The sequence below is a fragment of the Oncorhynchus masou genome, chromosome 31, assembly GCF_036934945.1.
Source record: "Oncorhynchus masou masou isolate Uvic2021 chromosome 31, UVic_Omas_1.1, whole genome shotgun sequence".
In the NCBI taxonomy this organism is placed as follows: Eukaryota; Metazoa; Chordata; class Actinopteri; order Salmoniformes; family Salmonidae; genus Oncorhynchus; species Oncorhynchus masou.
Window position 1 is genome coordinate 87,140,131 of NC_088242.1, and position 28,000 is coordinate 87,168,130.

At 43.1% G+C, this 28,000-nt stretch overlaps 1 protein-coding gene across 1 annotated transcript; it reads right to left on the reverse strand.

Moving 5' to 3' along the window:
• LOC135525323 (GTP-binding protein Di-Ras1) lies at positions 1-28,000 on the reverse strand. The gene is made up of 2 exons (XM_064953028.1): positions 27,746-28,000; positions 1-3,645 (listed from the first exon to the last, which is right to left on the reverse strand). Exon 2 carries the CDS (start codon positions 3,581-3,583, stop codon positions 2,987-2,989), a length of 597 nt encoding a protein of 198 aa, XP_064809100.1. The 5' UTR covers positions 3,584-3,645; positions 27,746-28,000; the 3' UTR covers positions 1-2,986.

Genomic DNA, 28,000 nt, shown 5'->3' on the forward strand with positions numbered 1-28,000 from the left:
TTAGTTGTCTTTATTTAGCAGTTCCTTCACATGATTCAAGTGAAAGTGTTCATGTATAAGACAGGAGAATGTGTGAGGCAACCAGAGAGCATCAAAGGGTTTACCAGAAGATCAAATGTCACTGTGCTCCAAATCCTCAAAGTGTTGTCATGTCATATTGCTAAAGCAGCAGTATGTGATTTGGGGATTGGAAAAAATATTCAAATGGGGGGCATTAAGAGCATTTGGAGCGTATAAATATATTATTTACAGAGCATACAATATATAAATAACAGTGGATTGTAAAAAATAAAATAAAAAATCCATCAGATTTTTATCGAAGGTAAAATCAACGTTGATATAGACACCTACATTGATGGTATGAGGGTCCAGACATTTGTTAAATAAATGTATTCAAAAACATTTACATTTCAAACGTGCTTTGTCTGCTTGTTGTTTTTGTTCTGGTTGTGCTTTGTTCAGCTAAAGCTCACTTTGATTATGAAATTATGCAAAATGTCTAGTCAACTGGTAGGAAAGGCATTTCAAATGTACAGCAAAATGCAGACCACTTGCAGCAAAATGCAGAGACCACTTGCAGCAAAATGCAGAGACCACTTGCAGCTATCTTTTCCATCTTTTTTTATTATCTACACTCACAGTCACATGCTACTGTTAATTAGCAATACTAATCTGGACTAATCTGTACCTGTAATATACTGTATAATGTATTAAACTTTCAATTAACAACTTTATTGAATGCAATACCTAGTTCTCAAATCCCATCCATTCACCAGGTTACGGGTAGACATGGAGATACTGAAGGCGAAAGCCCAACTTGTGCTTACGGACGTCCATTTGAATTGATGAAAGTCGTGTTTCCATTACTCCAACATTAAACATGATACCTCTCTCATTCTCCTGCAAATCCACCCTATTACGTATCCAATCATAGGAGTCAAGTGGCTGCCCAGCAAACAGGGGACATCCTGAGGACATTCAGTGACGTTCCTTTAGGTCCCTTAAGTGTTTCAGCTTGACGTTATCCTTGTGACGTTCTGAGAACTTTCTAAGAACATTGCGTGATGGTCTCAAGGGAACATTCTCTGGGGGACCTTTGTCTTAGGTCCCTGTAAATTCCCAGGACGTCACTGAGTTAATCTGAGTATTGTCTAATTTATTTCAATTACCTATTTCAGCAATTTGAGTTTGGATTTTCAGAATAGTTGTCTAATTTTGGTGGGGCATATTTTTCTGTTTTAATGTTATTCCTGAATCACTATGACAAATATAATCCTTTTCATGAGTGTACACTTCCGTTCAAAAGGTTGGGGTCACTTAGAAATGTCCTTGTTTTTAAAAGAAAAGCAAATGTTTTGTCCATTAAAGAAATATCAAATTGATCAGAAATACAGACATTGTTAATGTTGTAAATGTCTATTGTAACTGGAAACGGCTGATTTTGATTGGAGTATCTACATAGGCGTACAGAGGCCCATTATCAGCAACCATCACTCCTGTGTTCCAATGGCACGTTGTGTTAGCTAATCCAAGTTACTCATTTTAAAAGACTAATTGATCATTAGAAAACCCCTTTCCAATTATGTTAGCACAGCTGAAAACTGTAGTTCTGATTAAAGAAGCAATTAAACTGGCCTTCTTTAGACTAGTTAAGTATCTGGAGCATCAGCAATTGTGGGTTCGATTACAGGCTCCAAATGGCCAGAAACAAATAACTTTCTTCTGAAACTTGTCAGTCTATTCTTGTTCTGAGAAATGAAGGCTATTCAATGCAAGAAATTGCCAAGAAACTGAAGATCTGGTACAGCGCTGTGTACTACTCCCTTCACAGAACAGCGCAAACTGTCTCGAATCAGAATAGAAAGAGTAGTGGCAGGCCCTGGTGCACAACTGAGCAAGAGGACAAGTACATTAGAGCGTCTAGTTTGAGAAACAGACTCCTCACATGTCCTCAACTGGCAGCTTCATTAAATAGTACCTGCAAAACACTGTCTCAGCATCAACAGTGATGAGGCAACTCTGGGATGCTGGCCTTCTAGGCAGAGTTCCTCTGTCCAGTGTCTGTGTTCTTTTGTCCATCTTAATCTTTTCTTTTTATTGGCCAGTCTGAGATATGGCTTTTTCTTTGCATCTCTGCCTAGAGGGCCAGGATCCCAGAGTAGCCTCTTCACTGTTGACGTTGAGACTGGTGTTTTGTGTGTACTTAATGAAGCAGTATATATTCCATTAAAAAATCTGTCGTTTCCAGCTACAATAGTCATTTACAACATTAAAAATGCTTACACTGTATTTCTGATCATTTTGATGTTATTTTAATGGACAAAGAATGTGCTTTTATTTCTATGGACAATTCTATGTGACCCTAAACTTTTGAACGGTAGTGTATGTTTCACAGTGCTGAGATTTCATTTTAAGTGCAAAGTCTCCATGGGACTATGGCACAACGTCCCAAGAACATCCTAAAAACATCCTCGGAACAAACCGGGAACAAGACAAAACCTCCAGGGGACATTGACACAACATCCTGACGACTTTAGGCGACCATTTTGTGATGTCCTGGGGACGTCTTAACAACTCATTATTGTTTGCAGGGTGTCTCATATTAGCAGGAGAGAGACAGCTATAGGAGAAGAGGGCGAACGTGGGGTGAAGAATATTGAAATGGGTTCTGAGTTTGTAATAATGCCCTGAACTTGAGAGGATATCAATTGTCAGGGCTCCATATTCTTTCATTTTTCTCATCAAAGTAGAATTGCATCAAGGCTTGATCTTCTCTTCTCTTTGAACTTGAATAGCCTCTTTGTGGGGGGGGGGGTCACCTCTGTTGGGATAAAATAACCCCTCTCAGACGAGCCCCGTCCCACCCCTACCTTCCCTCCATTCCTCGAAGTGACTCTCTTCAAGAACATCTACACTTTGCACCACCACCACCACCCTCCCCAACCCCAGTCTTTCCTTCTAAGGGTCAGGCATCAACTCTCCCTCCCTACATGATGCTGCACTTGCCCTTGAGCTTGTCGGCACGCTTCTGCTTGCCGGAGCGCTTGCCATCGATGCTCAGACTCATGTTCCTCTTCTTCTCCAGGGTGAGCAGCTCCTGGAAGAGCTCTTTGACGTTGTAGTTCATCTTGGCAGAGGTTTCCATGAAGGCACACTTCCATGCTGCAGCCTGCGCCTCACCCTCCGTGGTCTCCACCTCACGCTGGGTTTCGTCACTCTTGTTGCCTACCAGCATGACAGGGATGGCGTCCACACTACCCTTGATGGCAAGCACCTGCTGGTAGATGGGCTTGAGCTCCTCCAGGGACTGGCGGCTGGTGACAGAGTAGACCAGGATGAAGGCGTGGCCCTTGGATATGGACAAGCGCTGCATGGCGGGAAATTGGTGGCTGCCCGTGGTGTCGGTGATCTGGAGGGTGCACACGCTCTTGTCACAGCTGATCACCTGACGGTAGGTGTCCTCCACAGTGGGGATGTAGGTGTCCCGGAAGGTGCCCTTGACGAAGCGGAGGACCAGGGAGCTCTTGCCCACGCCGCCGGCCCCAAACACCACCACACGGTAGTCGTTGCTCTGCTCCGGCATGCTGGGCCTCTTGGGGGGGGGGTTCCTAAGACCTGAGTTTTCCTAAGACCTGTTTCCTAAGACTTAAGGAAGAGAGAAGAAAGAGAAGATCAGGTAATCAATGGAGGGGAACAGAAGCAGTATCAGGAAAAACATGAATGCCATTCTTTGTTGATTCAAATCAAATCTAATTTTATTGGTGACATATACATGTTTAGCAGATGATGTTGCGGGTGTAGCGAAATACTTGTGGGTGTAGCAAAATGCTTGTAGGAGGGATTGCGATTTTTCTTGCTGAAGCTACTCCAGTGGTTGAAATTATGTCAAATGATGTAATTTCAACCAGTTTGGGACACGGCTATAAAACAACAACAACATAACAATCACACCTGGGCAGGCTTTAGCCTTTTGGTGGGCCCAAAGCGAGATTTGGTTGTAGGGCCCCCCACCTTTCGGCAAAACCTTTTAGTAGCCCCCCTCTTGACGGTGGAGAGAACAATTTAAGCTTGAAAGTTCATTTCCTGCAATTCTATTATTTGACCATGGGACGTAGAGAAAATGTTGCTGTTTTAAAACAAGTTTTCTGCAATTACACATTTTACCATGGTGCAGAAAGAAAACATTGCAATTTAATAACACATTTCATGCAAGTCTACAAATTTTGCCATAGGACAGAGATAATTTTTTTGCAGTTTTAAAGCAAATTTCCTTAAATTCTACCCACTTTGTCATGGGGTGGAGAGAAATGTTTGCAGGTTTAAAGCAAATGTTATGCCATTCTACACATTTTGTAATGACATGCCCTATTAATAGCATATCTGAGTGAGAATTAATAACAAAATCAATGGGAGCACCCTTGAGGTTACCTGGCTAGACAAAGTACCAACATGAAAATGTTTAGCTGACAATGCTAATTGAGAGAGAAACTGCTGATGCATAACCACATTTCGAAAATTGCACCGGGTGTATTCTACTATTCTTAGTGGTTAAGTTGAGACCCCAATTGAGTTGTATATACACAGCACCAGTCAAAAGTTTGGACACACCTACTCATTCAAAGGTTTTTCATTATTTTGACTATTTTCTACATTGTAGAATAATAGTGAAGACATCAAAACTATGAAATAACACATGGAATCACTTAGTAACCAAAAAAGTGTTAAACAAATCCAAAAATATTTTAGTTTCTTCAAAGTAGCCACCCTTTGCCTTGATGACAGCTATGTACACTCTCGGCATTCTATCAACCAGCTTCATGAGGAATGCTTTTCCAACAGTCTGGAAAGAGTTCCAACATATGTGAACTTGTTGGATGCTTTTTCTTCAATCTGCAGTCTAACTCATCCCAAACCATCTCAAATGGGTTTGAGGTCAGGTGATTGTGGAGGCCAGGTCATCTGATGCAGCACTCCACTGTCCTTGGTCAAATAGCCCTCCACAGCCTGGAGGTGTGTTTTGGGTCATTGTCCTGATAGTCCCACTAAGCCCAAACCAGATGGGATGGCGTATCGCTGCAGAATGCTGTGGTAGCCATGCTGGTTCAGTGTGCCTTGAATTCTAAATAAATCACAGACAGTGTCACCAGCAAAGCACCATCACACCTCCTCCATGCTTCACAGGGGGAACCATACATGCGGAGATCATCCGTTCACCTACTCAGGCCTATTCTGTAAAGTGAGTAGTACACAACGTTGTACGAGATCTTCAGTTTCTTGGCAATTTCTTGCATGGAATAGCCTTCATTTCTTAGAACAAGAATAGACGGATGAGTTTCAGAAGAAAGTCTTTGTTTCTGGCCATTTTGAGCCTGCAATCGAACCCACAAATGCTGATGCTCCAGATACTCAATTAGTCTAAAGAAGGCCAGTTGTATTGCTTCTTTAATCAGAACTACAGTTTTCAGCTGTGCTAACATAATTGCAAAAGATCAATTAGCCTTTTCAAATGAAAAACTTGGATTAGCTAACACAACGTGCCATTGGAACACAGGAGTGATGGTTGCTGATAATGGGCCTCTGTACGCCTATGTAAATATTCCAATCAAAATCAGTCGTTTCCAGCTACAATAGTCATTTACAACATTAACAATGTCTACACTGTATTTCTGATAAATTTTATGTTATTTTAATTACAAAAAATAGCTTTTCTTTCAAAAACAAGAACATTTCTAAGTGACCCCAAACTTTTAAACGGTAGGTAGTATATATATAAAAACTGGTCCTGGAGGCCATACCCAACACAATATCTTAATCATGGCATAAAACTAGTTGTTATCTAAATAGCATCCTCGCTTACACAGATCTTGTTGTGCACTTGAACAATATATAAGCGACCCTAAACTGAGATAAACAGTGTGATTGTCACGTCCTGACCATAGAGTCCTTATTTTCTATGGTGGAGTAGGTCAGGGCGTGACTGGGGGTTAGTCTAGTTTATTATTTCTATGTGGGGTTCTAGTTTTGTTTTCTATGTTGGTGATTTTGTATGATTCCCAATTAGAGGCAGCTGGTAATCGTTGTCTCTAATTGGGGATCATATTTAGGTAGCCTTTTTCCACCTGTGTTTTGTGGGATATTGCTTATGGGTAGTTGTATGTCAGCAATCCATTGGCGTCACTGTTGTTATTAGTTTGTTTTTGCTAAGTTTCACGATTAATAAATTATGTGGAACTCAACATGGTCCATTTCTACAAACGATTTTGACAGTGATGATAAGCTTGTTTTTCCCTTTAAAGCCAAGCTTGCCATCATAGATTATGCAAATCAATGAGTTCTCAGATCTATCCACAGCACAGGGGGCAGAAGATGCCAAGCACATTGTTGTCAAATGCGTGTTTGATCCAAGATCTGTTTGTGCTGTCTTGCCACCTCCTATGGAGATTGCTTGGAATTGTCACGCAAACAGTTTTTGGAATGACAATTACCATACGAATTGGCAAGACTGCAAAACATATCTCGGACTAGGCAAGTGCTTGTGCGATCCAATGTTACATGGGGGCTGCATTGCAATAATGTCAAAGAATAGAAAGGTATGGAAAACATCAACACAAAATAGTGATAGTACTATTTTTCAAATAGTAATTAAAATAATTATATGTACTGTATCATTAATCTTAATGTACATTAGTTGGTAATGGATAAAATATGTATGTTAAATGCGAAACTGTAGCTCCGTAGTTGGAGTGTCATGTAGGCCTATTGCATTTTCAGACGCAAACTCATGTGCATGACAATGAGTGTAAAGGAGGTGGTTCAGTAAGCTATGCTTGCATTTTGAATAACTTTGCCCAGTCTTTAGCTCAGTGGGCTAACACAATCCTGAGGTGACAGACAACCCAGGTTCAATACCAATCAGTCACATGAGCACAGGTTCAGACATGCAAATAAGTACACTCGTGGGAGTGTTAAGGTATGTGTCTGTGCGCAGGCATGTGTGTGAAAGATCGTGTGTTTGCTGCCATCAGCACTATAGTCAGGGTGTATTAGGAAGTCATTAATCTTGCGGTGGCTGAGCAGTGGGCTATCAGTCTTTGGGTGTGTAGGTGGAGAAACAAGGTGGAATGGAAGGGGGCCAAGCCTGGGGAGGGCTGACAGATTGCCACTCTGAGTGGGAAGATGACTGAGTGAGAGACTAAGAGGAAGAACAGTCCGGATCTAGTGTCAGAATGTGTCACGCCTTGATCTGTTTCACCTGTCTTTGTTATTGTCTCCACCCCCCTCCAGGTGTCGCCCATCTTCCCCATTAGCCACTGTGTATTTATACATGTGTTCTCTATTTGTCTGTTGCCAGTTTGTCTTGTTTGTCAAGCTTACCAGCATTTGTCCTGTCAGTGCTTGTTTTTTTTTCCCAGACTCTCTTTTTCTCGCCCTCCTGGTTTTTGACCCTTGCCTTCCCTGTCCTGACCCTGAACCCACCCGCCTGACCACTCTGCCTGACCCTGAGCCTGCCTGCCGCCCTGTACCTTTGCCCCTTTCTGGATTTCAGACCTCTGCCTGACCTGACCCTGAGCCTTCCTGTTGTCCTGTACCTTTGCCCCTTTCTGGATTTCAGACCTCTGCCTGACCTGACCCTGAGCCTTCCTGTTGTCCTGTACCTTTGCCCCTTTCTGGATTTCAGACCTCTGCCTGACCTGACCCTGAGCCTGCCTGCCGCCCTGTACCTTTGCCCCTTTCTGGATTTCAGACCTCTGCCTGACCTGACCCTGAGCCTTCCTGTTGTCCTGTACCTTTGCCTCTGTTGCTATAATAAACACTGTTACTTCAACACGGTCTGGGTCTTACCTTATCCTGATAAGAATGACTAATTCAAGGTTTTGGTTGGGGGGTTTGCTCAAACATAGGGACATGGTCAAAAGAGCGTTTTGCCAGCTTTCTGTCAGTTAATCAAGTGATCACTATCAGTTCTATCTATGTACTCCAAGTGACATTAAAAACACTCAAAATATCACTTCAACTATATTACTGCAGTTTGAGTGTCAACCCAGACTATTCCAGGCAATCAAAAGCCATAACCAAGGCCATCCAGGTGACCATCAAAATGGAATATCAAGGTTCATAGGACAAGACAACACTCATCTACAAGACAGTCTACCAGGACTTGATTCATGGGTCTCTGAAGGTTGCTGGAGCATTTTTTAAACCGAATGGTATGCCCTTAAACTCAGAGACTATGGGGGAGACAAAACGTAATATTGGATCTGCTATCAGCAAACATATCCACCTGCTAGTTGTTGACTTTCAAAAAACACAAGATTCCAAGAATTCCTCTAAGATCAAGAATGGAGTTCCTTCAGTAAGTAGAGCAGTAGTGGAAATACCCCAGCCATTAATGTCTACTGCAGGAGAGTGCTTGAGTACAGAGACACTGACATGTTTGGGATTCGGATAATGGAGGGTCTAGGTGTCACAAATCAACAGCTATAAGTCAATCACAGTGAATAGAGACGTAAAGGGTTACATATTAGGTAGCATACTCCACCTCTATGCCTTGCTTATCTTGTGAGTATTTATCATTAAAGCTGAGCAGGTAGAAGCAATATCATCACACCCATGATCGTTTATGTTAAAGGGATAGTCCACTCTAGCTTCACAAGGTGTGGGACATAGACTCATCTCGACATGAGACCACATCTGATGTCTGAAAACATCTTAGCAACTTGGATTTTTCAAGCAAACTATCATTCGAATGTACTGTACTAGAAGACTACACCATGTTGCTCCTACCTATTCAGTGCTTTCAGCTCAGCGAACAGTAGGAGACATATTTCCCTGTGTGGGTATCTGAGCCTTGTATGTTACAGCCAAATGATTCCCATGGACCAGACAGATGCTAGATGGACCTCCGCTGTTCGTCTGTGGATGAAGGCTCCTGTGCGGCACCATGCATAGTAATCTGTTTGTAGTACTGTTTGTAGTACATCCCAACCAATACAATGAGCCTGTTGTCCTATAGCACCTCCCACCAGTCTCCTCTGGGGTAATTTACATATTTTAGCTGGACTTTGATTAATGCATACAAGGTTGTCCTTTTGCTAGTAAACAGTGAAAATAACTGGTTGTTGCTTACAGCACAATGTTAATGTTGTTGCTTATAGCACAACATTAATGTCCTGTATGATGAACTTAAAAAACAACTCTGATTTTATATCAGGTTTGTTTATATTTCTACATATTGAAATGGTGATGTGTCACTCCTAGGTGTTTAAGTCGCTGCTCTGTCTCTGTCTGTGCCTGCTGTACTGCTGTGTCCACCCAGAGAGATTGCTGGGTTGGTAATGAAGGCTCTGTAGACCAGTGGAGAGATAGGGTCCCCCGCAGAGACATTTCCATACTACCACCCCCATCTATCTGCCTGTGATAGCAATGCGTAATGACAGCCTGGACACTGCTGCTCTGGGCTCCCCCTGGCCTGCATGTCTGGTGGCCAGACCATATAGCCCAAGAGGCCACTGTTAGCCCAAGAGGCCATTTCCAGGGAAATTCTCTCCTGGCTACAGTTACATTGTCATTTGTTTCATGATTTACAGTGCCTTCACTGTAAAGGCACTGTTCCTTCACTCCTTGACTTTCTCCTAATTTTGTTGTGTTACAAGGTGGAATTAAAATGGATTTAATTTACATTTTTTGGTCAACGATCTACACAAAATATGTCAGTGTAAAAAAAATTCTAACATTTGAAAGAACTAAAATGAAAAATAAAACACTAATATATCTTGATTACTTACAGTACTAGTCAAAAGTTTGGACACACCTGCTCACTCAAGGGTTTTTCTTTATTTTTTAAAAACTATTTTCTACATTGTAGAATAATAGTGAAGACATCAAAACTATGAAATAACACATATGGAATCGTGAAGTAACCAAAAAAGTGTTAAACAAATCAAAATATATTTTATATTTTCACACTCTTGGCATTCTCTCAACCAGCTTCACCTGGAATGCTTTTACAACAGTCTTGAAGGAGTTCCCACATATGCTGAGTACTTGTTGGCTGATTTTGCTTCACTCTGTGGTCCAACTCATCCCAAACCCTCTCAATTGGGTTGAGGTCGGGTGATTGTGGAGGCCAGGTCATCTGATGCACCACTCCATCACTCTCCTTCTTGGTCAAATAGCCCTTACACAGCCTGGAGGTGGGTTGGGTTTATTGTCCTTTTGAAAAACAAATGATAAGTCCCACTAAGCGTGGTTTCTTTGCAGCAATTCGACCATGGAGGCCTGATTCACGCAGTCTCCTCTGAACAGTTGATGTTGAGATGTATCTGTTACTTGAACTCTGATGTTTGTATTTGGTCTACAATTTCTGAGGCTGGTAACTCTATGAACTTATCCTCTGTAGCAGAGGTAACTCTGGGTCTTCCTTTCATGTGGCAGTCCTCCTGAGAGACAGTTTCATCATAGCGCTTGATGGTTTTTGTGACTGCACTTGAAGAACCTTTCAAAGTTCTTGACATTTTCCAGATTGACTGACCTTTATGTCTTAAAGTAATGATGGACTGTCGTTTTTCTTTGCTTACTTGAACTCAAATGCATTCAGAAGGAAAGAAATTCCACAAATGAACTTTTAACAAGGCACACCTGCTAATTGAAATGCATTCCAGGTGACAACCTCATGAAGCTCGTTGAGAGAATGTCAAGAGTGTGCAAAGCTGTCATCAAGACAAACAGTGACGACTTTGAAGAATCTCAAATATATCATATATTTTGATTTGTTTAACCCTTTTTTGGTTACTACATGATTCCATATGTGTAATTTCATCATTTTGATGTCTTCACTACTTTATACAATGTAGAAAATAGTAAAAAAATAAAGAAAAACCCTTACATGACAAGGTGTGTCCAAACTTGAGTAATTACATGTTACAATCACCGTTGGCAATTATTACAGCTGTGAATCTTTCTGGATAAGCCTCTAAGATTTGCACACCTGGATTGTACAATATTTGAACATTATTCTTTTAAAATTCTTCAAGCTCTATCAAGTTGGTTGTGGATCATTGCTAGACAGACATTTTCATGTCTTGCCATAGATTTTCAAGACGATTTAAGTCAAAACTGTAACTTGGCCACTCGGTAACATTCATTGTCGTCTTGGTAAGCAATTCCAGTGTATATTTGGCCTTGTGTTTTAGGTTATTGCCCTGCTGAAAGGTGAATTTGTCTCCCAGTACCTGTTGGAAAGCAGACTGAACCAGGTTTTCCTCTAGGATTTTTCCTGTCTTCCTCTATTCCATCTCTTTTTATCCCAAAAAACTCCCTAATCCTTGCAGATGACAAGCATACCCATAACATGATGCGACCACCACCATGCTTAAAACTATGTAGAGTGGTACTCTGTGATGTGTTGTGTTGGATTTGCCCCAAACATAGCGTGTTGTATTCAGGATATAAAGTTAATTTATTTGCCACATGTTTTGCTGTTTTATAGTGCCTTATTGCAAACAAGATGCATGTTTTGCAATATTTGTATTCTGTACAGTCTTCCTTCTTTTCACTCTGTCATTTAGGTTAGTATTGTGGAGTGATTACAATGTTGTTGATCTATTTTCAGTTATCCTATCACAAACATTAAACTCTCTAATTGATTTTAAGTCACTACTGGCCTCATGGTGAAATCCCTTAGCAGTTTCCTTCCTCTCCGGCAACTGAGTTAGGAATGACACCTGTATCTTTGTAGTGACTGGGTGTATTGATACACCATCCAAAGTGTAATTAATAACTTCATCATGCACAAAGGGATATTCAATATCTGTTTGTTTTTTACCCATCTACCAATAGGTGTCCTTTTTGCAAGGCATTTGAAAGCCTCCCTGGTTTTTGTGGTTGAATCTCCGTTTGAAATCTCCTCTCAACTGAGGGATCTTACAGATAATTGTATATGTGGGATACAGAGATGAGGTAGTCATTCAAAAATCATGTTAAACACTACTATTGCACACAGAGAGTCCATGCAACTTATGTGACTTGTTAAGCAAATATTTACTCCTGAACTTTTTAAGCTTGCAATAACAAAGGGGTTGAATACTTATTGACTTAAGACATTTCAGCTTTTAATTTTCTATTAATTTGTAAACATTTCTAAAAACACAATTCCACTTTGACATTATGGGGTATTGTGGGTAAGCCAGTGACACAAAATATAAATGTAATCAATTTTACATTCAGGCTGTGACACAACAAAATGTGGAATAGACACCTAATATTGTTTCATCACATGTGCTTCTTGTTTTTGTTTATAAATAACTTACAAATAGATAAATTCAATCTCTCTATATAGTTAATGTTAATGTTAAAGTTAATGTTATAGTTAATGTTATATTTTTGAACAGAGCTTAAAGATGAAAAGATTACAAGTTAATTCACACAGTGTCACCTCCAGAAGAAGCTTTTTTTAGTTTCTAATGTTTAACGTCAGCCCTCTACCCACAGTGAGAGACAGATTTAGAAGAATGACTTGGAGGTCTGGTAATCAATCTACTCCCAAGATTTGGTTCATGTATGCTTGCCGTGTGTGTGTGTGTGTGTGTGTGTGTGTGTGTGTGTGTGTGTGTGTGTGTGTGTGTGTGTGTGTGTGTGTGTGTGTGTGTGTGTGTGTGTGTGTGTGTGTGTGTGTGTGTGTGTGTGTGTGTTCTCTCCCTCTGCAGCTCTGGAATTTCTCCGTTGTGTGTATTGTTTTCTACAGATCTCTAGGAGATCTCTGGTTACTGTGGTAACAAGGCCCAGAGGAAAATCTATGACAGAGGAAGAGAGGGTGTGTGTGTGTGTGTGTGTGTGTGTGTGTGTGTGTGTGTGTTCTCTCCCCTGCAGCTCTGGAATTTCTGTTGTGTATTGTTTTCTACAGATCTCTAGGAGATCTCTGGTTACTGTGGTAACAAGGCCCAGAGGAAAATCTATGACAGAGGAAGAGAGGGTGTGTGTGTGTGTGTGTGTGTGTGTGTGTGTGTGTGTGTGTGTGTGTGTGTGTGTGTGTGTGTGTGTGTGTGTGTGTGTGTGTGTGTGTGTGTGTGTGTGTGTGTGTGTGTGTGTGTGTGTGCGCGCGTGTGTGTTAAAGGAGATAGACAAATACAGCAGAGGGGTGATGACTTGTACATTTTGGGACAGGTTAAAAACATGTCATCGCCCCTGTCATCACTCAGTTGCCATGGTTACTTGCCCACACGCTTTTATGTCATATCTTTTTTCAGAGAGGTCAACAACACAACAAGAGAATGTCAGGGATTGACGTCAAATTTTCTCAGACTCTCTTTCTGAAATTGACAGTATGGCAATTCCTATCATTGTCAAATGTTTGGACCATTACTGAGAATTGACAACTTGCTAGCCATATAGAGTACCACAGTTTGAACCATAATACCCATAAAACCTAGAGGTCAAATAGGGAAATGGTTCCAATCGTTTTTCTACCATTCATTTTTCCCATGGGGGATTTTAGACACACTTAAAATAAGGGCAGTATCTTGTGTAGGCTTATCCTGGCGTGAGTCAGAGCCTAGAGTCTAGAGCCTAGAGTCTCCCTCCAGTCCGGAGCTGCCAGAGCCGTCCTTCACTCCGGAGCCGCCGCCCCTCAGTCCAGTGGCACCCTCTACGAGGGTCTTCAGTCCGGGGCCAGTTGTGAGGGTCCCCACGTACCACACCCGAGCCGCCGCCGTACAGAAGGCCCACCCGGACCCTACCATTTAGAATCAGGTTTTGAGTCCGCACCTTTGGGGGGGGGTTCTTTTTTCTATGTTTTTGTCTTTCTTTGTTTTTGGCCGGGTATGGTTCTCAATCAGGGACAGCTGTCTGTCATTGTCTCTGATTGAGAACCATACTTAGGTAGCTCTTGCCCACGTGGGTTTTGTGGGTAGTTATTTTCTGTTTAATGTGTTTTGCACCTGACAGAGCTGTTTCGATTGTTCCTTGTGTTACTTTGTATTTAGTGTTCAGTGCTATTTAATAAAATGACGAACAGGTACCACGCTGCACCTTGGTCCTCACCTTCTTCCGCCAACGACCGTTACACATATCCTATCTGTGTAGCGCCTAGCCATCTGCATAGATGCCTACCTACTGTAGTAATCATATTCACACCAGCATTTCATATTACAGTAATAACTATCTAAAAACACAAACCACCACATTGTAAGAATGCCAAAGCTACATACAGTGCCTTGCGAAGGTATTCAGCCCCTTTGAACTTTGCGACCTTTTGCCACATTTCAGGCTTCAAACATGAAGATATAAAACTTAAGGGGGCTGAATAATATTGCACGCCCAATTTTTCAGTTTTTGATTTGTTAAAAAAGTTTGAAATATCCAATAAATGTCTTTCCACTTCATGATTGTGTCCCACTTGTTGTTGATTCTTCACAAAAAAATGCAGTTTTATATCTTTATGTTTGAAGCCTGAAATGTGGCAAAAGGTCGCAAAGTTCAAGGGGGCAGAATACTTTCGCAAGGCACTGTATCTCATCGCTCCACCACCAACATCAACAACAACAGCCAAGATGGAGAACTCATCCAGAGAATCGTCCAGTGAACAACATGGCTTCCTCACACACACCTAATGAATGGCATTGTCTGTGGCAGGCATGTAACAGCCCAGATAAAGGGAGTAGTTCTGCCATCTCTCTTAGGCCCAGCTTAGTGCCTCTCTTCCCTGCCTGCCTCCCCCAGTGTAGTCTTGGGCTTTGTGTGGACGATACCCTGGAGAATGCAGCACGCTGTCCTGAGAATGTGTGTTTGAGCGAAACATGCTGATGCTAACAACAGTCCAAGGTGCCACACGTGATTAAGTATATAGCCTATTCTGGGGATGAGCTATCTACCAACACACACACAAACCACACACACACACACAGAGAGAGCAATTTATAATAGACATTAAGTGACGTCCAGACCAGTATTGCCAGAATGGTGTGGGGGAGGTAGTAGACAGACCACAACAGTATGTCAAGAGAGGGGGATTTTGATGTTATGACAATTGGGAAATAATGCCAGCCTCCAATATCTTGATTCCTGTGCATTTTGGCGAGGAAAACCATGGCAACACAACTGCAAAACAATGGCAACACAAACACGTTCGCAGGAACGCACATCAATTTTTCAATGGTTGGACAGATTGTTCCACTGGGACTGAGTTTCAATACTTTTGAAACCTTGGCTGCGATTCCCTTACTACACGTTTATAGTGGCACCCACCACCCGCCACACACCACTCACCACTAACCACCCACCACCCGCCACACACCACTCACCACTCACCACTAACCACCCACCACCCGCCACACACCACTCACCACTAACCACCCACCACTCACCCACTGTGCCACAACCCCATGACACTAATAGACCCATCCACAAACATGAACAACCCCTAGTTCCTCCATACCCCTGAATGTTGAGATTTGAAACGATTGGATATGTTGGAAAATTTCACACATCAACCAAAATGATAGCAGAAAAAAGTCATTGTAATATAGCGTAGGCTAGATTGGAAAATTGTCAATGGTTAAAACGTTAATATATTCTTAACATCTGGTACAGGGGTCATTGATGTAGAGTTGGTTCCGGCTCGATTGGTGGTGGTAAAATGATTAATGATTCCCTATAGTGATCAAGATGTGATGATTGCCCCACTACTTTCCTAACACATGCTAAGGTTAGCGGTTATAGAGTCAGGGGTGGCAGGTAGCCTGGCGGTTAGGAGCGTTGGGCCAGTAACAATATAAAACTCTGTTTCGCCCTTAAGCATGGCAATTAACCCTAATTGCTCCAGGGTAGCCGTCAATAATGGCTGATCCCCTGGCTGGGACCCCACTCTCCGAGGGTGTCTCAGGGGGAGTGAGATATTCAAAAAACACATTTCCATTTCACACCTGTAGTGATTATCCACTTGTACATACAGAGAAACAGGACTATATAAGCACGCCCTAATTTTGATTATTATTATTATTATCATTATCAGGGTCTCACCCCTACAATGCATCTTTCATACATCTGTAAGGACAGACGCTGGGAGACTATTTAATGAATAAACAGACAGGAAACAAAACACGAGCGGCGTCTGGACAAGGGACACATTACGACATTAATGCTGACTCGGGAAAGAAACTGAGGAGGTGACAGAAGATATAAGGGAGGTAATTAATAACGTGATGAGTCCAGGTGAGTCCGATGAAGCACTGATGCACGTAACGATGGTGACAGGTGTGCGTAATGATAAGCAGCCTGGTGACCATAAGCGTTAGCGAGGGGGAGCGGGAGCAAGAGCAGACGAGACAGTACCCCCCCCCCGGGGAAGCCCGATGGGCCGGCGAGGCATGGGAGAGGGCCAGCGAGGCATGGGAGCCCGACGAGCCGGCCAAGGCGCGGGAGTCTGACGAGCCAGCTGAGGCATCCCCGGTTGCTTCGACAGCGGCACCCGGACCCATAGCCACCAACAAAAACAAAAAACTCCCTGATGCTTCTAATTGAGGAGTCATCATTCTGCAGGGACAGATGCTGGGAGACGAGAAGGAAATGTTCAAGGAGTGAATATTTAATTAATAAACAGACAGGAAACAAAACACGAACAGTGTCTGGACAAGGGACACATAACAACATTAATGCTGACTAAATAAACTGAGGAAGTGACAAAGAACCCTTTTAGAACCCTGTCTTCTGAATGTTCTCAAATGAAAAAAGGTTCCCAGCTGAACCCTTGAAGATCTCAAGATGTTTTTGTTTGTTCTAAGAGTGTACCTTGTCAACGCTGCAATAACAAGACCTTGCCAATGCTTCAATTCTATTAATAAGCAAAGAAAATGACCTACAGTACCTGGATTAATTCTTTGAATTAGAACGTCCCATTGGGGGACCCTCCTGATGTCCAAGTGGGGGACCCTCCTGATGTCCAAGTGGGGGACCCTCCTGTCTGAGGTGTTCAGTGTCCCGTCGTAAAAGACACCTCACGCTCTGCCCTACTAGGTCCTCAGTCTATAGCCCCCTCGCCTGTCGTCGCAGCAGGGGACCAGCTGAGCTCTCCTGCTGCGGCCTAGCATCACAACCCGGGGCCTTCGTCTGGTCACCCTACTTTGCTCTGGTCTCCTGATGCGAGGCCTTCGCCTGGTTCCTCAGCCTGGGTCTGGCCTGTCCGGTGGCCACCGCCTGTTGCTGCTCCGTGAGTCCAGCCACCCAAGTATCCAGTCTCAGACTCCTTGTTGAGCTCTGTCGCTGTGACCTTGAGGTCTCCAGTCCGACTGACCTCAGCTGACCCCATGCTGTGGGTCAAGATGACTCCTGTTCCTCAGCTGGGGGTCTCACCTGCCCTCACTGCCCAGGTCGTTCTGTTGCCTGTTTCTTGGCAGAGGTTGGCGCTCCTCTTCCACAACTGCTGCACAGCCTGCACTGGTATCGGCCTCATCAAACAGCCAGGTTTGGTGACCTCAAACACCTACTTGCTGGGGTGGCCAGATGCACCAAAAAAACAATTCCTGCTTGACCAGATGCCTATGCTCTATGATGTTTCTGAAGGGGTGGCCAGACACACTCAAGGACTGGACTTTCTCTTGTCTGGCTCCTTCACAGCTCTGCCTCCCTGTCCAAGTGAATGAACACACACAAGTGACCTTATGATAGAGCCTTTTGTTTAGAGTTCACATTTACACAGTACATTTGGGGGTGGCTGATAAAAAGGACATTTCTGATTTGGCAGTTTCAGCACCACTTAACTATTAGTTAGTTGTACATGTCCGACACCCCTTATTTTCTTATTAGTCGTACCTGCAAGTCACCCCACTTGTATTGGCCAATCACATTTCGCCTTTCCCTGTGCACCTCACTCAACCCCACTCCCGCCGTCAGAGTGAGATTCCGGTCAGAAGAGAATGGACTCGTTGTACTGTTTACCTCAAGTGTTTTTGTAATCGCCTGTGTGTTTGATTTTGTCCCTTAAGTTATATATCATGTCATAGCAGTATAGAGATTGTATATACTATGTCATGATGTGTGTACACTGAGTGTACAAAACATTATGCTCTTTCCATGACATAAACTGACCAGGTGAATCCAGGAGAAAGCTAGGGTCCCTTATTGAGGTCACTTGTTAAATCCATTCCAATCAGTGTAGATGAAGGGGAGGAGACAGGTTAAATGTTTAAGCCTTGAGACAATTGAAACATAGGTTGTGTACACTACCGGTCAAAAGTTTTAGAACACCTACTCATTCAAGGGTTATTCTTTATTTTTACTATTTTCTACATTGTATAATAATAGGGAAGAAATCAAAACTATGAAATAACACATATGGAAACATTTAGTAACCAAAAAAGTGTTAAACAAATCAAAATCAAATCAAAATCAAAATGTTATATTTGAGATTCTTCAAATAGCCACCCTTTCCCTTGATGACAGCTTCGCACACTTGGCATTCTCTCAACCAGCTTCATGAGGTAGTCACCTGGAATGCATTTCAATTAACAGGTGTGCCTTGTTAAAAGTTCATTTGTGGAATGTCTTTCCTTCTTAATGCGTTTGACCGAATCAGTTGTGTTGTGACAAGGTAGGGGGTATATAGAAGATAGCCCTATTTGGTAAAAGACCAAGTCCATATTATGGTAAGAAAAGCTCAAACAGCTCTCCTTTCCTTCCAGACTCACATTAAGCATCTCCAATCGAAAGTTAAATCGCAACAAAGCCTCCTTCACTCATGCTGCCAAACATACCCTCGTAAAACTGACTATCCTACCGATCCTCGACTTTGCCGATGTAATTTACAAAATAGCCTCCAACACTCTACTCAGCAAATTGGATGCAATCTATCACAGTGCATTCCGTTTTGTTACCAAATATACTACCCACCACTGCGTCCTGTGTGCTCTTGTTGGCTGGTCCTCGCTACATATTCATTGCCAAACCCACTGGCTCCAGGTCATCTATAAGTCTTTGCTAGGTAAAGCTCCGCCTTATCTCAGCTCACTGGTCACCATAGCAACACCCACCCATAGCACGCGCTCCAGCAGGTATTTCTCACTGGCCATCCCCAAAGCCAACACCTTCTTTCCTTCCAGTTCTCTGCTGCCAATGACTGGAACGAATTGCAAAAATCGCTGAAGTTGGAGACTTATATCTCCCTCACTAACTTAAAGCGTCAGCTGTCAGAGCAGCTTACCGATCGCTGCAGCTGTGCAGAGCCCATCTGAAAATAGCCCATTCAACCAACTACCTACCTCATCCCCATATTGTTTTTGTATTTCTACTTGCACATTCTCATCTGCACATATATCACTCCAGTGTAAATTGCTCAATTGTAATGACTTCTATTGTGTTATTGACTGTATGTTTGTTTATCCCATGTGTAACTCTGTTGTTGTTTTTGTTGCACTGCTTTGCTTTATCTTGGCCAGGTCGCAGTTGTAAATGAGAACTTGTTCTCAACTGGCCTACCTGGTTAAATAAAGGTTAAATAAAATAAAATAAAAAATAAGCAAAGAGAAATGACAGTCCATCATTACTTTAAGGCATGAAAGTCAGTAAATACGGAAGACTTCAAACACTTTGAAAGTTTCTTCAAGTGCAGTCGCAAAAACCATCAAGCAGTATAATGAAACTGGCTCTCATGAGGACAGCCTCATAAATTGCAGCCCAAATAAATGCTTCACAGAGTTCATGCAACAGACACATTTGTGTGAATCAGGCTATCACGTCGAATTGCTGCAAAGAAACCACTCCTAAAGGACACCAATAAGAAGAAGAGACTTGCTTGGGGCAAGAAACACAAGCAGTGGACAAATCCAAATTTGAGATTTTTGGTTCCAACCGCGGTGTTTTTTTGAGACGTGGAGTGGGTGAACGGATGATCTCTGCATGTGTATTTCCCACCGTAAAGCATGGAGGAGAAGGTGTTATGGGGTGGGGGTGCTTTGCTGGTGACACTGTCTGTGATTTATTTATAATTCTTCAAGGCACACTTAACCAGTATGACTACCACAGTATTCTGCAGCGATACGCCATCCCATCTGGTTTGGGCTTAGTGGGACTATCATTTGTTTTTCAGCAGGACAATAACCGCAAAAATCAAATCAAACAAGTATTTAAAGAGCAGCAGTAGAAAAACAATAGCAAGACGATATACAGGGGGGTACGGAGTCAATGGGCAGGGGCACCGGTTAGTTGAGGTAATATGTACATGTAGGTAGAGTTATTAAAGTGACTATGCATAGATGGTAACAAAAGAGAGTTGCAGCTGTGTAAAGGGGGGGAGGGCAAAGCAAATAGTCTGGGTAGCCATTGGATTAGATGTTCAGGAGTCTCATGGCTTGGGGGGTAGAAGCTGTTTAGAAGCCTCTTGGATCTAAACTATGTGCTCCGGTACCGCTAGCCGTGCAGTAGCAGAGAGAACAGTCTATGACTAGAGTGGCTGGAGTTTTTGACAATTTTTAGAGCCTTCCTCTGACACCTCCTGGTATGTAGTTCCTGGATGGCAAGAAGCTTGGCACCAGTGATGTACTGGGACGTTCGCACTACCCTCTGTAGTGCCTTGCGGTCGGAGGCTGAGCAGTTGCCATACCAGGCAGTGATGCAACCCGTCAGGATGCTCTCGATGGTGCAGCTGTAGAACCTTTTGAGGATCTGAGGACTGATGCCAAATCGTTTCAGTCTATTGAGGAGGAATAGATTTTGTCGTGCCCTCTTCACAACTGTCTTGATGTGCTTGGACCATGTTAGTTTGTTGGTGATGTGGACACCAAGAAACTTGAAGCTCTAAACCTGCTCCACTGCAGCCCCGTCAATGAGGCAGAGGTTGTTGTCCTGGCACCACACGGCCAGGTCTCTGACCTCCTCCCTATAGGAAGTCTCGTTGTCTCACTGTTGTGTCATCGGCAAACTTAATGATGGTGTTGGAGTTGTGCCTGGCCGTGCAGTCATGATTGAACAGGGAGTACAGGAGGGGACTGAGCACGCACCCCTGAGGGGCCTATTTTGAGGATCAGCGTGGCAGAAGTGTTGTTACCTACCCTTACCACCTGGGACGGTCCATCAGGAAGTCCAGGATCCAGTTGCAGAGGGATGTGTTTGGTCCCAGGGTCCTTAGCTGATTGATGAGCTTTGAGGGCACTATGGTGTTGAACGCTGAGCTGTAGTCAATGAATAGCATTCTCACATAGGTGTTCCTTTTGTCCAGGTGGGAAAGGGCAGTGTGACGCGCAATATAGGTTGCATCATCTGTGGATCTGTTGGGGTGGTATGCAATTTGGAGTGGGTCTAGTGTTTCTGGAATAATGGTGTTGATGTGAGCCATGACCTCCTTTCAAAGCACTTCATGGCTACAGACGTGAGTGCCAAGGGTCTGTAGTCATTTAGGCTGGTTACCTTAGTGTTCTTGGGCACAAGGACTATGGTGGTCTGCTTAAAACATGTTGGTATTACAGACTCGGACAGGGAGAGGTTGTAAATGTCAGTGAAGACACTTGCCATTTGGTCAGCGCATTCTAGCAGTACACATCCTGGTAATCCGTCTGGCCCCACAGCCTTGTGAATGTTGACCTGTTTAAAGGTCTTACGCACATCGGCTGCGGAGAGCATGATCACACAGTCATCCATAACAGCTGGTGCTCTCATGCATGTTTCAATGTTATTTGCCTCGAAGTGAGCATAGAAGTAGTTTAGCTCGTCTGGTAGGCTCGTGTCACTGGGCAACTCTCGGCTGTGCTTCCCTTAGTAGTCTGTAATGGTTTGCAAGCCCTGCCACATCCGATGAGCGTCAGAGCCAGTGTAGTAGGATTCAATCTTGGTAATGTATAGACTCTTTGCCTGTTTGATGGTTCGTCGGAGGGAATAGCGTGATTTCTTATAAGCTTCTGGGTTAGAGTTCACCTCAATGAAAGCGGCAGCTCTACCCTTTAGCTCAGTGTGGATGTTGCCTGTAATCCATGGTTTCTGGTTGGGGTATGTACATACAGTCACTGTAGGAACTACGTCATCGATGCACTTATTGATGAAGCCAATGACTGATGTGATGTACTCCTCAATGCCATCGGAGGAATCCAGGACGTATTCTAGTCTGTGCTAGCAAAACAGTCCTGTAGCTTAGCATCCACTTCATCTGACCACTTTTTTTTATTGATCTTGTCACTGATGCTTCCTGCTTGTAAGGACAATAGAATTATGGTCAGATTTGCCAAATGGAGGGCGAGGGGGAGCTTTGTATGCGACTCTGTGTGTGGAGTAAAGGTGGTCCAGAGTTTTTTTCCCTCTGGTTGCACATTTAACATGCCGATAGAAATTTGGTAAAACAGATTTAAGTTCCCCTACATTAAAGTTCCCGTCCTCGCCTCTGGGTGAGCGTTTTATTGTTTGCTTATGGAGGAATACAGCTCATTCAATGCTGTCTTAGTGCCAGCCTCAGTCTGTGGTGGTATGTAAACAGCTACGAAAAATATGGATGAAAACTCTCTAGGTAGATAGTGTGGTCTACAGCTTATCATGAGATACTCTACCTCAGGCGAGCAATGGCTTGAGACTTCCTTAAATATCATGCACCAGCTATTATTTACAAAATACATAGTCCGCCACCCCTTGTCTTACCAGACGCCACTGTTCTATCCTGCCGGTACAGCGTATAACCAGTCAGCTGTATGTTGACAATGTCGTCGTTCAGCCACAACTCTGTGAAGCATAAGACATTATAGTTTTGAATGTTCCATTGGTAGCTCAGTCTTCTGCAAAGGTCATCTATTTTATTGTTCAAAGATTGCACGTTTGCGAGCAGAATGGAAGGAAGTGGAGGTTTATTTGATCAACTACGAAATCTCAAAAGGCAGCCCGCCCTCTGGTCTCTTTTTCTCTGCCTCCTCTTTATGTAAATCACAGGGATCTGGGCCTGTTCCTGAGAAAGCAGTACATTATTTGCATCGGATTCGTCAGACTCGTTAAAGGAAAAAAATATTATTTCAGTCCGTGGTGAGTAATTGCAGTCCTGATGTCCAGAAGTTATTTTCGGTCATAAGAGATGGTAGCGGCAGCATTATGTACAAAATAAGTTACAGACAAAGCAAATAAACTAACAAAAAACACAATTGGTTGGGGACATTTAAAACGTCATCCTTATTCTCAACACACCTCCAGGCTGTGTAAAGGCTATTTTGCCAAGAAGGAGAGTGATGGAGTACTGCATCAGATGACCTGGCCTCCACAATCCCACGACCTCAGCCAAATTGAGATGGTTTGGGATGAGTCGGACCGCAGAGTGAAGGAAAAGCAGCCAACAAGTGCTCAGCATATGTGGGAACTCCTTCAAGACTGTTGGAAAAGCATTCCAGGTGATGCTGGTTGTGAGAATGCCAAGAGTGTGCAAAGCTATCATCAAGGGAAAGGGTGGCTATTTGAAGAACCTCAAATATAAAATATATTTTGATTTGTTTAACACTTTTTTGGTTACTACATGACTCCATATGTGTTATTTCATAGTTTTGATGTCTTCACTATTATTATACAATGTAGAAAATAGTAAAAATAAAGAAAAACCCTTGAATGAGTCGGTGTTCTAAAACTCTTGACCGGTAGTGTATGTGTGCCATTCAGAGGGTGAATGGGTGAAACAAAAAATGTAAGTGCCTTTGAACAGGGTAAGGTAGTAGGTGCCTGGCACACCGGTTTGTGTCAAGATCTACAATGCCGCTGAGTTTTTCATCCTCAACAATTTCCCGTGTGTATCAAGAGCGGTGCATCACCCAAAGGAAATCCAGCCAACTGGACAGAACTGTGGGAAGCAATGGAGTCAACATCGGCGAGCATCCGTGGGGAACACTTTCGACACCTTCTAGAGTCCATGCCTTGAATAAAATTAGGCTGTTTTGAGGGCAAAAGGGGGTGCAACTCAATATTAGGAAGGTGTTCTTAATGTTTGGTGTACTCAGTGTGTATTGAATGTAAGTCAGTACTCATGTTTATCCCTTTCTATTCTTTTTACATGGAACCTCTTCTTATAGACTTTCACGTCGGTGAGCTGTCAAAACAGAGGACTGTGTGGTGTGGTTGAACCCAATATCTAATAAACCTGTTTGGACAGACCTGTTCGGACAGACCTGTTCGGACAGACCTGTTCGGACAGACCTGTTCGGACACACCTTTTCGGACAGACCTGTTCGGACAGACCTGTTCGGACACACCTGTTCGGACAGACCTGTTCGGACAGACCTGTTTGGACAGACCTGTTCGGACACACCTGTTCGGACAGACCTGTTCGGACTGTTGGACAGACCTGTTTGGACAGACCTGTTCGGACACACCTGTTCGGACAGACCTGTTCGGACAGACCTGTTCGGACAGACCTGTTCGGACAGACCTGTTCGGACAGACCTGTTCGGACAGACCTGTTCGGACAGACCTGTTCGGACAGACCTGTTCGGACAGACCTGTTCGGACAGACCTGTTCGGACACACCTGTTCGGACACACCTGTTCGGACACACCTGTTCGGACAGACCTGTTCGGACAGACCTGTTCGGACACACCTGTTCGGACAGACCTGTTCGGACAGACCTGTTCGGACAGACCTGTTCGGACACACCTGTTCGGACATACCTGTTCGGACAGACCTGTTCGGACAGACCTGTTCGGACAGACCTGTTCGGACAGACCTGTTTGCCCATTCTACATGGTCCCACCCAGATTGGACCTTTAGTATCTTTCACAACTGTTACATTCCTCAGTCTCCCTGCTGTTTTTCTTTCCCCTGTGTTATGTGAATGGATTTGCACAGGTAACCTAAACCAGGGGTGTCAAACTCAATCAGGGCACGGAACAAACAGCTTATTATGTTTGTTTTTCAACAACAGAAAAGAAGGGAATACAACTGGCCCAAACTGGCAATTGTTTTATTAGAAAAGATTGGGACCTTTATAATATCCTCTTATGTACATAGGATGCTGTATTAAAACAAGATAAGATATTTGTCCAGCCTTTGCTGCTATGCTTGCAGATGTACATAATATGCTGTGACCCTAAAATCAAAAGAGGATTGAATTACTCCAAATAACAAAAACGTACCTATTTAAAAGTAAAAGTGTTTCATTTTTTTCACTCTCCCTCCACTGAGTGCTGTCGGGACACATGAAAGCAGCGCAATTGAAGTTGAATTCACGAATGCGAGCACATTAGACTGTAATTTCATAAATTAGAATACTCAACTGTTGACTCATTTATGCTCGCTTGTTTGTCCTATTGCCCAGGAGTAGTCATTTATACCCGCATGTCAATCCTTTATCTTGTAACTTTTTGACAACCAAGATGACAGGCTACAGCAATGACCAGTTGGAACTGCAACTTGGCATGGCCATTTCGTCTACAACTTTAGTTCGGGTAAAAGACTGATGATTTGATACAGAGCGCAGGCTGGCTCGTGTGTTGGTGGGTGTGAGGCAATGCCGTTTGGCTTGCAGCACTTTGACAGTGCTTGCTGTGACTTGTAGTGCAGCGCGTTGCGGACTGCATGATAGGGGCCAAAATGAATTGACAATCCAAATAATTGCGCAGGCCAGATAGAAATGTGTCACTGGCTGGATTCGGCCCGCGGGCCTTGTGTTTGACGCGTGACCTAAACCCCATAGAAAATGTATGACATAATTGCAACCACGCGTCTTGGATAATTATCTAGGTATTTGACTTAACGGGCCAAACTACTGATTTAACGACACTAAATCCTAGCATCAATCACTCATTCATGGCATAATGTTTGGCGGCTACCTGCCCATTGTGGGTTGAATGTACGACACGTTGATGGCCCTCCATCACACGCTGTTATGCTACACAAACACACACTCCGCATTGTAGTACATTCCATATGCATGTCCATATGATATTATAGCAGCTACGATAGCCCTATAAAACAGTGAATCTTATGGTAAACTATGGGAAGTCAGAAATGAGATATAAATCCAAATCATATTAAGCTTATATTTGCAAAGTTTATTGTGGGGTTAACTTTGATAGAGAAATGTAGGGTTTCGAGACCTGCATAACACAAACTTATTTGAACACAACGGTGGTTGTCGGTCCGTCAGACGCATCTGATTTCATTCATAAACTTATCTTGAAAACGCCGCGACAGTGTCTCATCCTATGACCAGGTATCATTATCACACGGCAAAACAAAGGATTGGCCTCATGATACCGCTGTAACATGTAGCAAAACGCAAATTAAAAATGTCCACCAGATACTGAACAATGGAAATTAGAATGTTGAATGAGTCAGTAGGCTAGATTAGTGGGGGAATGGAGAGTGAGTGAATGAGTGGATGGATGTACGTGTTGAGTTGAAATTAATCGAACTTACCTTAAGCTAACTTCCCCAGATCCGTTGTGATTTTGCGGATTTACATATGCCTACATGTAACACTTGTAAAAAATTACATTGATGCTCGAGTCCTTGTATAGTAGGCTAATAGCATTTTACAGTATGCGTGATGTGCTGTTGAGCCAGGTCCTCCTCTTTTTACTGCATCTCTCTCTCGCTCTTTCTGATTTAAACCCCCTGATGCCAAAGATAGGAGGTGCTTTACTTTCCATTTCGTCTCTCATCGAATACTGACGCAAGCGAATGGGCAGATCGATTCCAGCAATCTTGCGCTCTTGACACTGCTTCCTGCTTTTGCTGAAGATGTAAGCTCCATCTTATAGCTCAGCGTCTGAGATCTGTCTCTCATTCCACTCTGTCTTTGTCTTTCTTCTTTTCAATACCTAATATGGTTGCCTGATTCAATCTTTGTAATTATTTTTAGGTTATAGACTATTATTGGTGAAACCTCAATCGGTTTATTGTTTAGAGAAGCTGGAATAGTATCATATCAATCTGACGTCAATATACACTACATGACCAAAAGTATGTGGACACCTGCTCGTCGAACATCTCATTCAAAAATCATGGGCATTAATATGGAGTTGGTCCCCCCTTTGCTGTTATAACAGACTCCATCCACTCTTCTGGGAAGGCTTTCCATTAGATGCTGGAACATTGCTGCAGGGACTTGCTTCCATTCAGCCACAAGAGCATTCGTGAGGTTGGGCAGTCAGTGTTCATTCATCCCAAAGGTGTGCGATGGGGTTGAGGTCAGGGATCTGTGCAGGCCAGTCAAGTTCTTCCTCGCCGATCTCGACAAACCATTTCTGTATGGACCTTGCTTTGTGGACGGGCCTTCCCCAAACTTCACAGAATCGTCTAGAATGTCATTGTATGCTGAAGTGTTAAGATTATCCCTTCAAATCAAATGTTATTGGTCACATACACATGGTTAGCAGATGTTAATGTGAGTGGAGCTGTAGCGAAATGCTTGTGCTTCTAGTTCCAACAGTGCAGTAATATATAACAAGTAACCTAACAATCCCACAACAACTACCTAATAGACACAAATCTAAGTGAAGGGAATAAGAATATGTACATATAAATATATGGATGAGTGATGACCGAGCAGCATAGGCAAGATGCAATAGATGGTATAGAACACAATATATACATATGAGATCATGGTGGCGATGGCCTCCGTTTTATGGTCTCCTAACCAATTGTGCTATTGTGGTTTTTCTCACAATATTTGTAAATTATTTTGTACATAATGTTTCTGCAACCGTATCTTTCGGCAGAAAAGAGCTTCTGGATATCAGGACAGCGATCACTCACCTCGAATTAGACATAGATTTCATCAACAACAACAGCAGCAAGCAGGACTCACACAATATTCTCCAAAGAACCCACAGGGCAGACATCCCAATTATTCGTAAAAGGAAGCGATGCAGAGGAAGAAGAGCCGGATGCCTCGTCCGGACCCGCAGAAGACAACTAGGAAAGCTGCCGTTACTGTCAATATTACTCAACAACGTGCAATCATTGGACAATAAACTAGACGAGGTAAGATCACAAATATCCTACCAACGGGACATAAAAAAACTGTAATATCCTATGCTTCGTGGAATCGTGGCTGAATGAC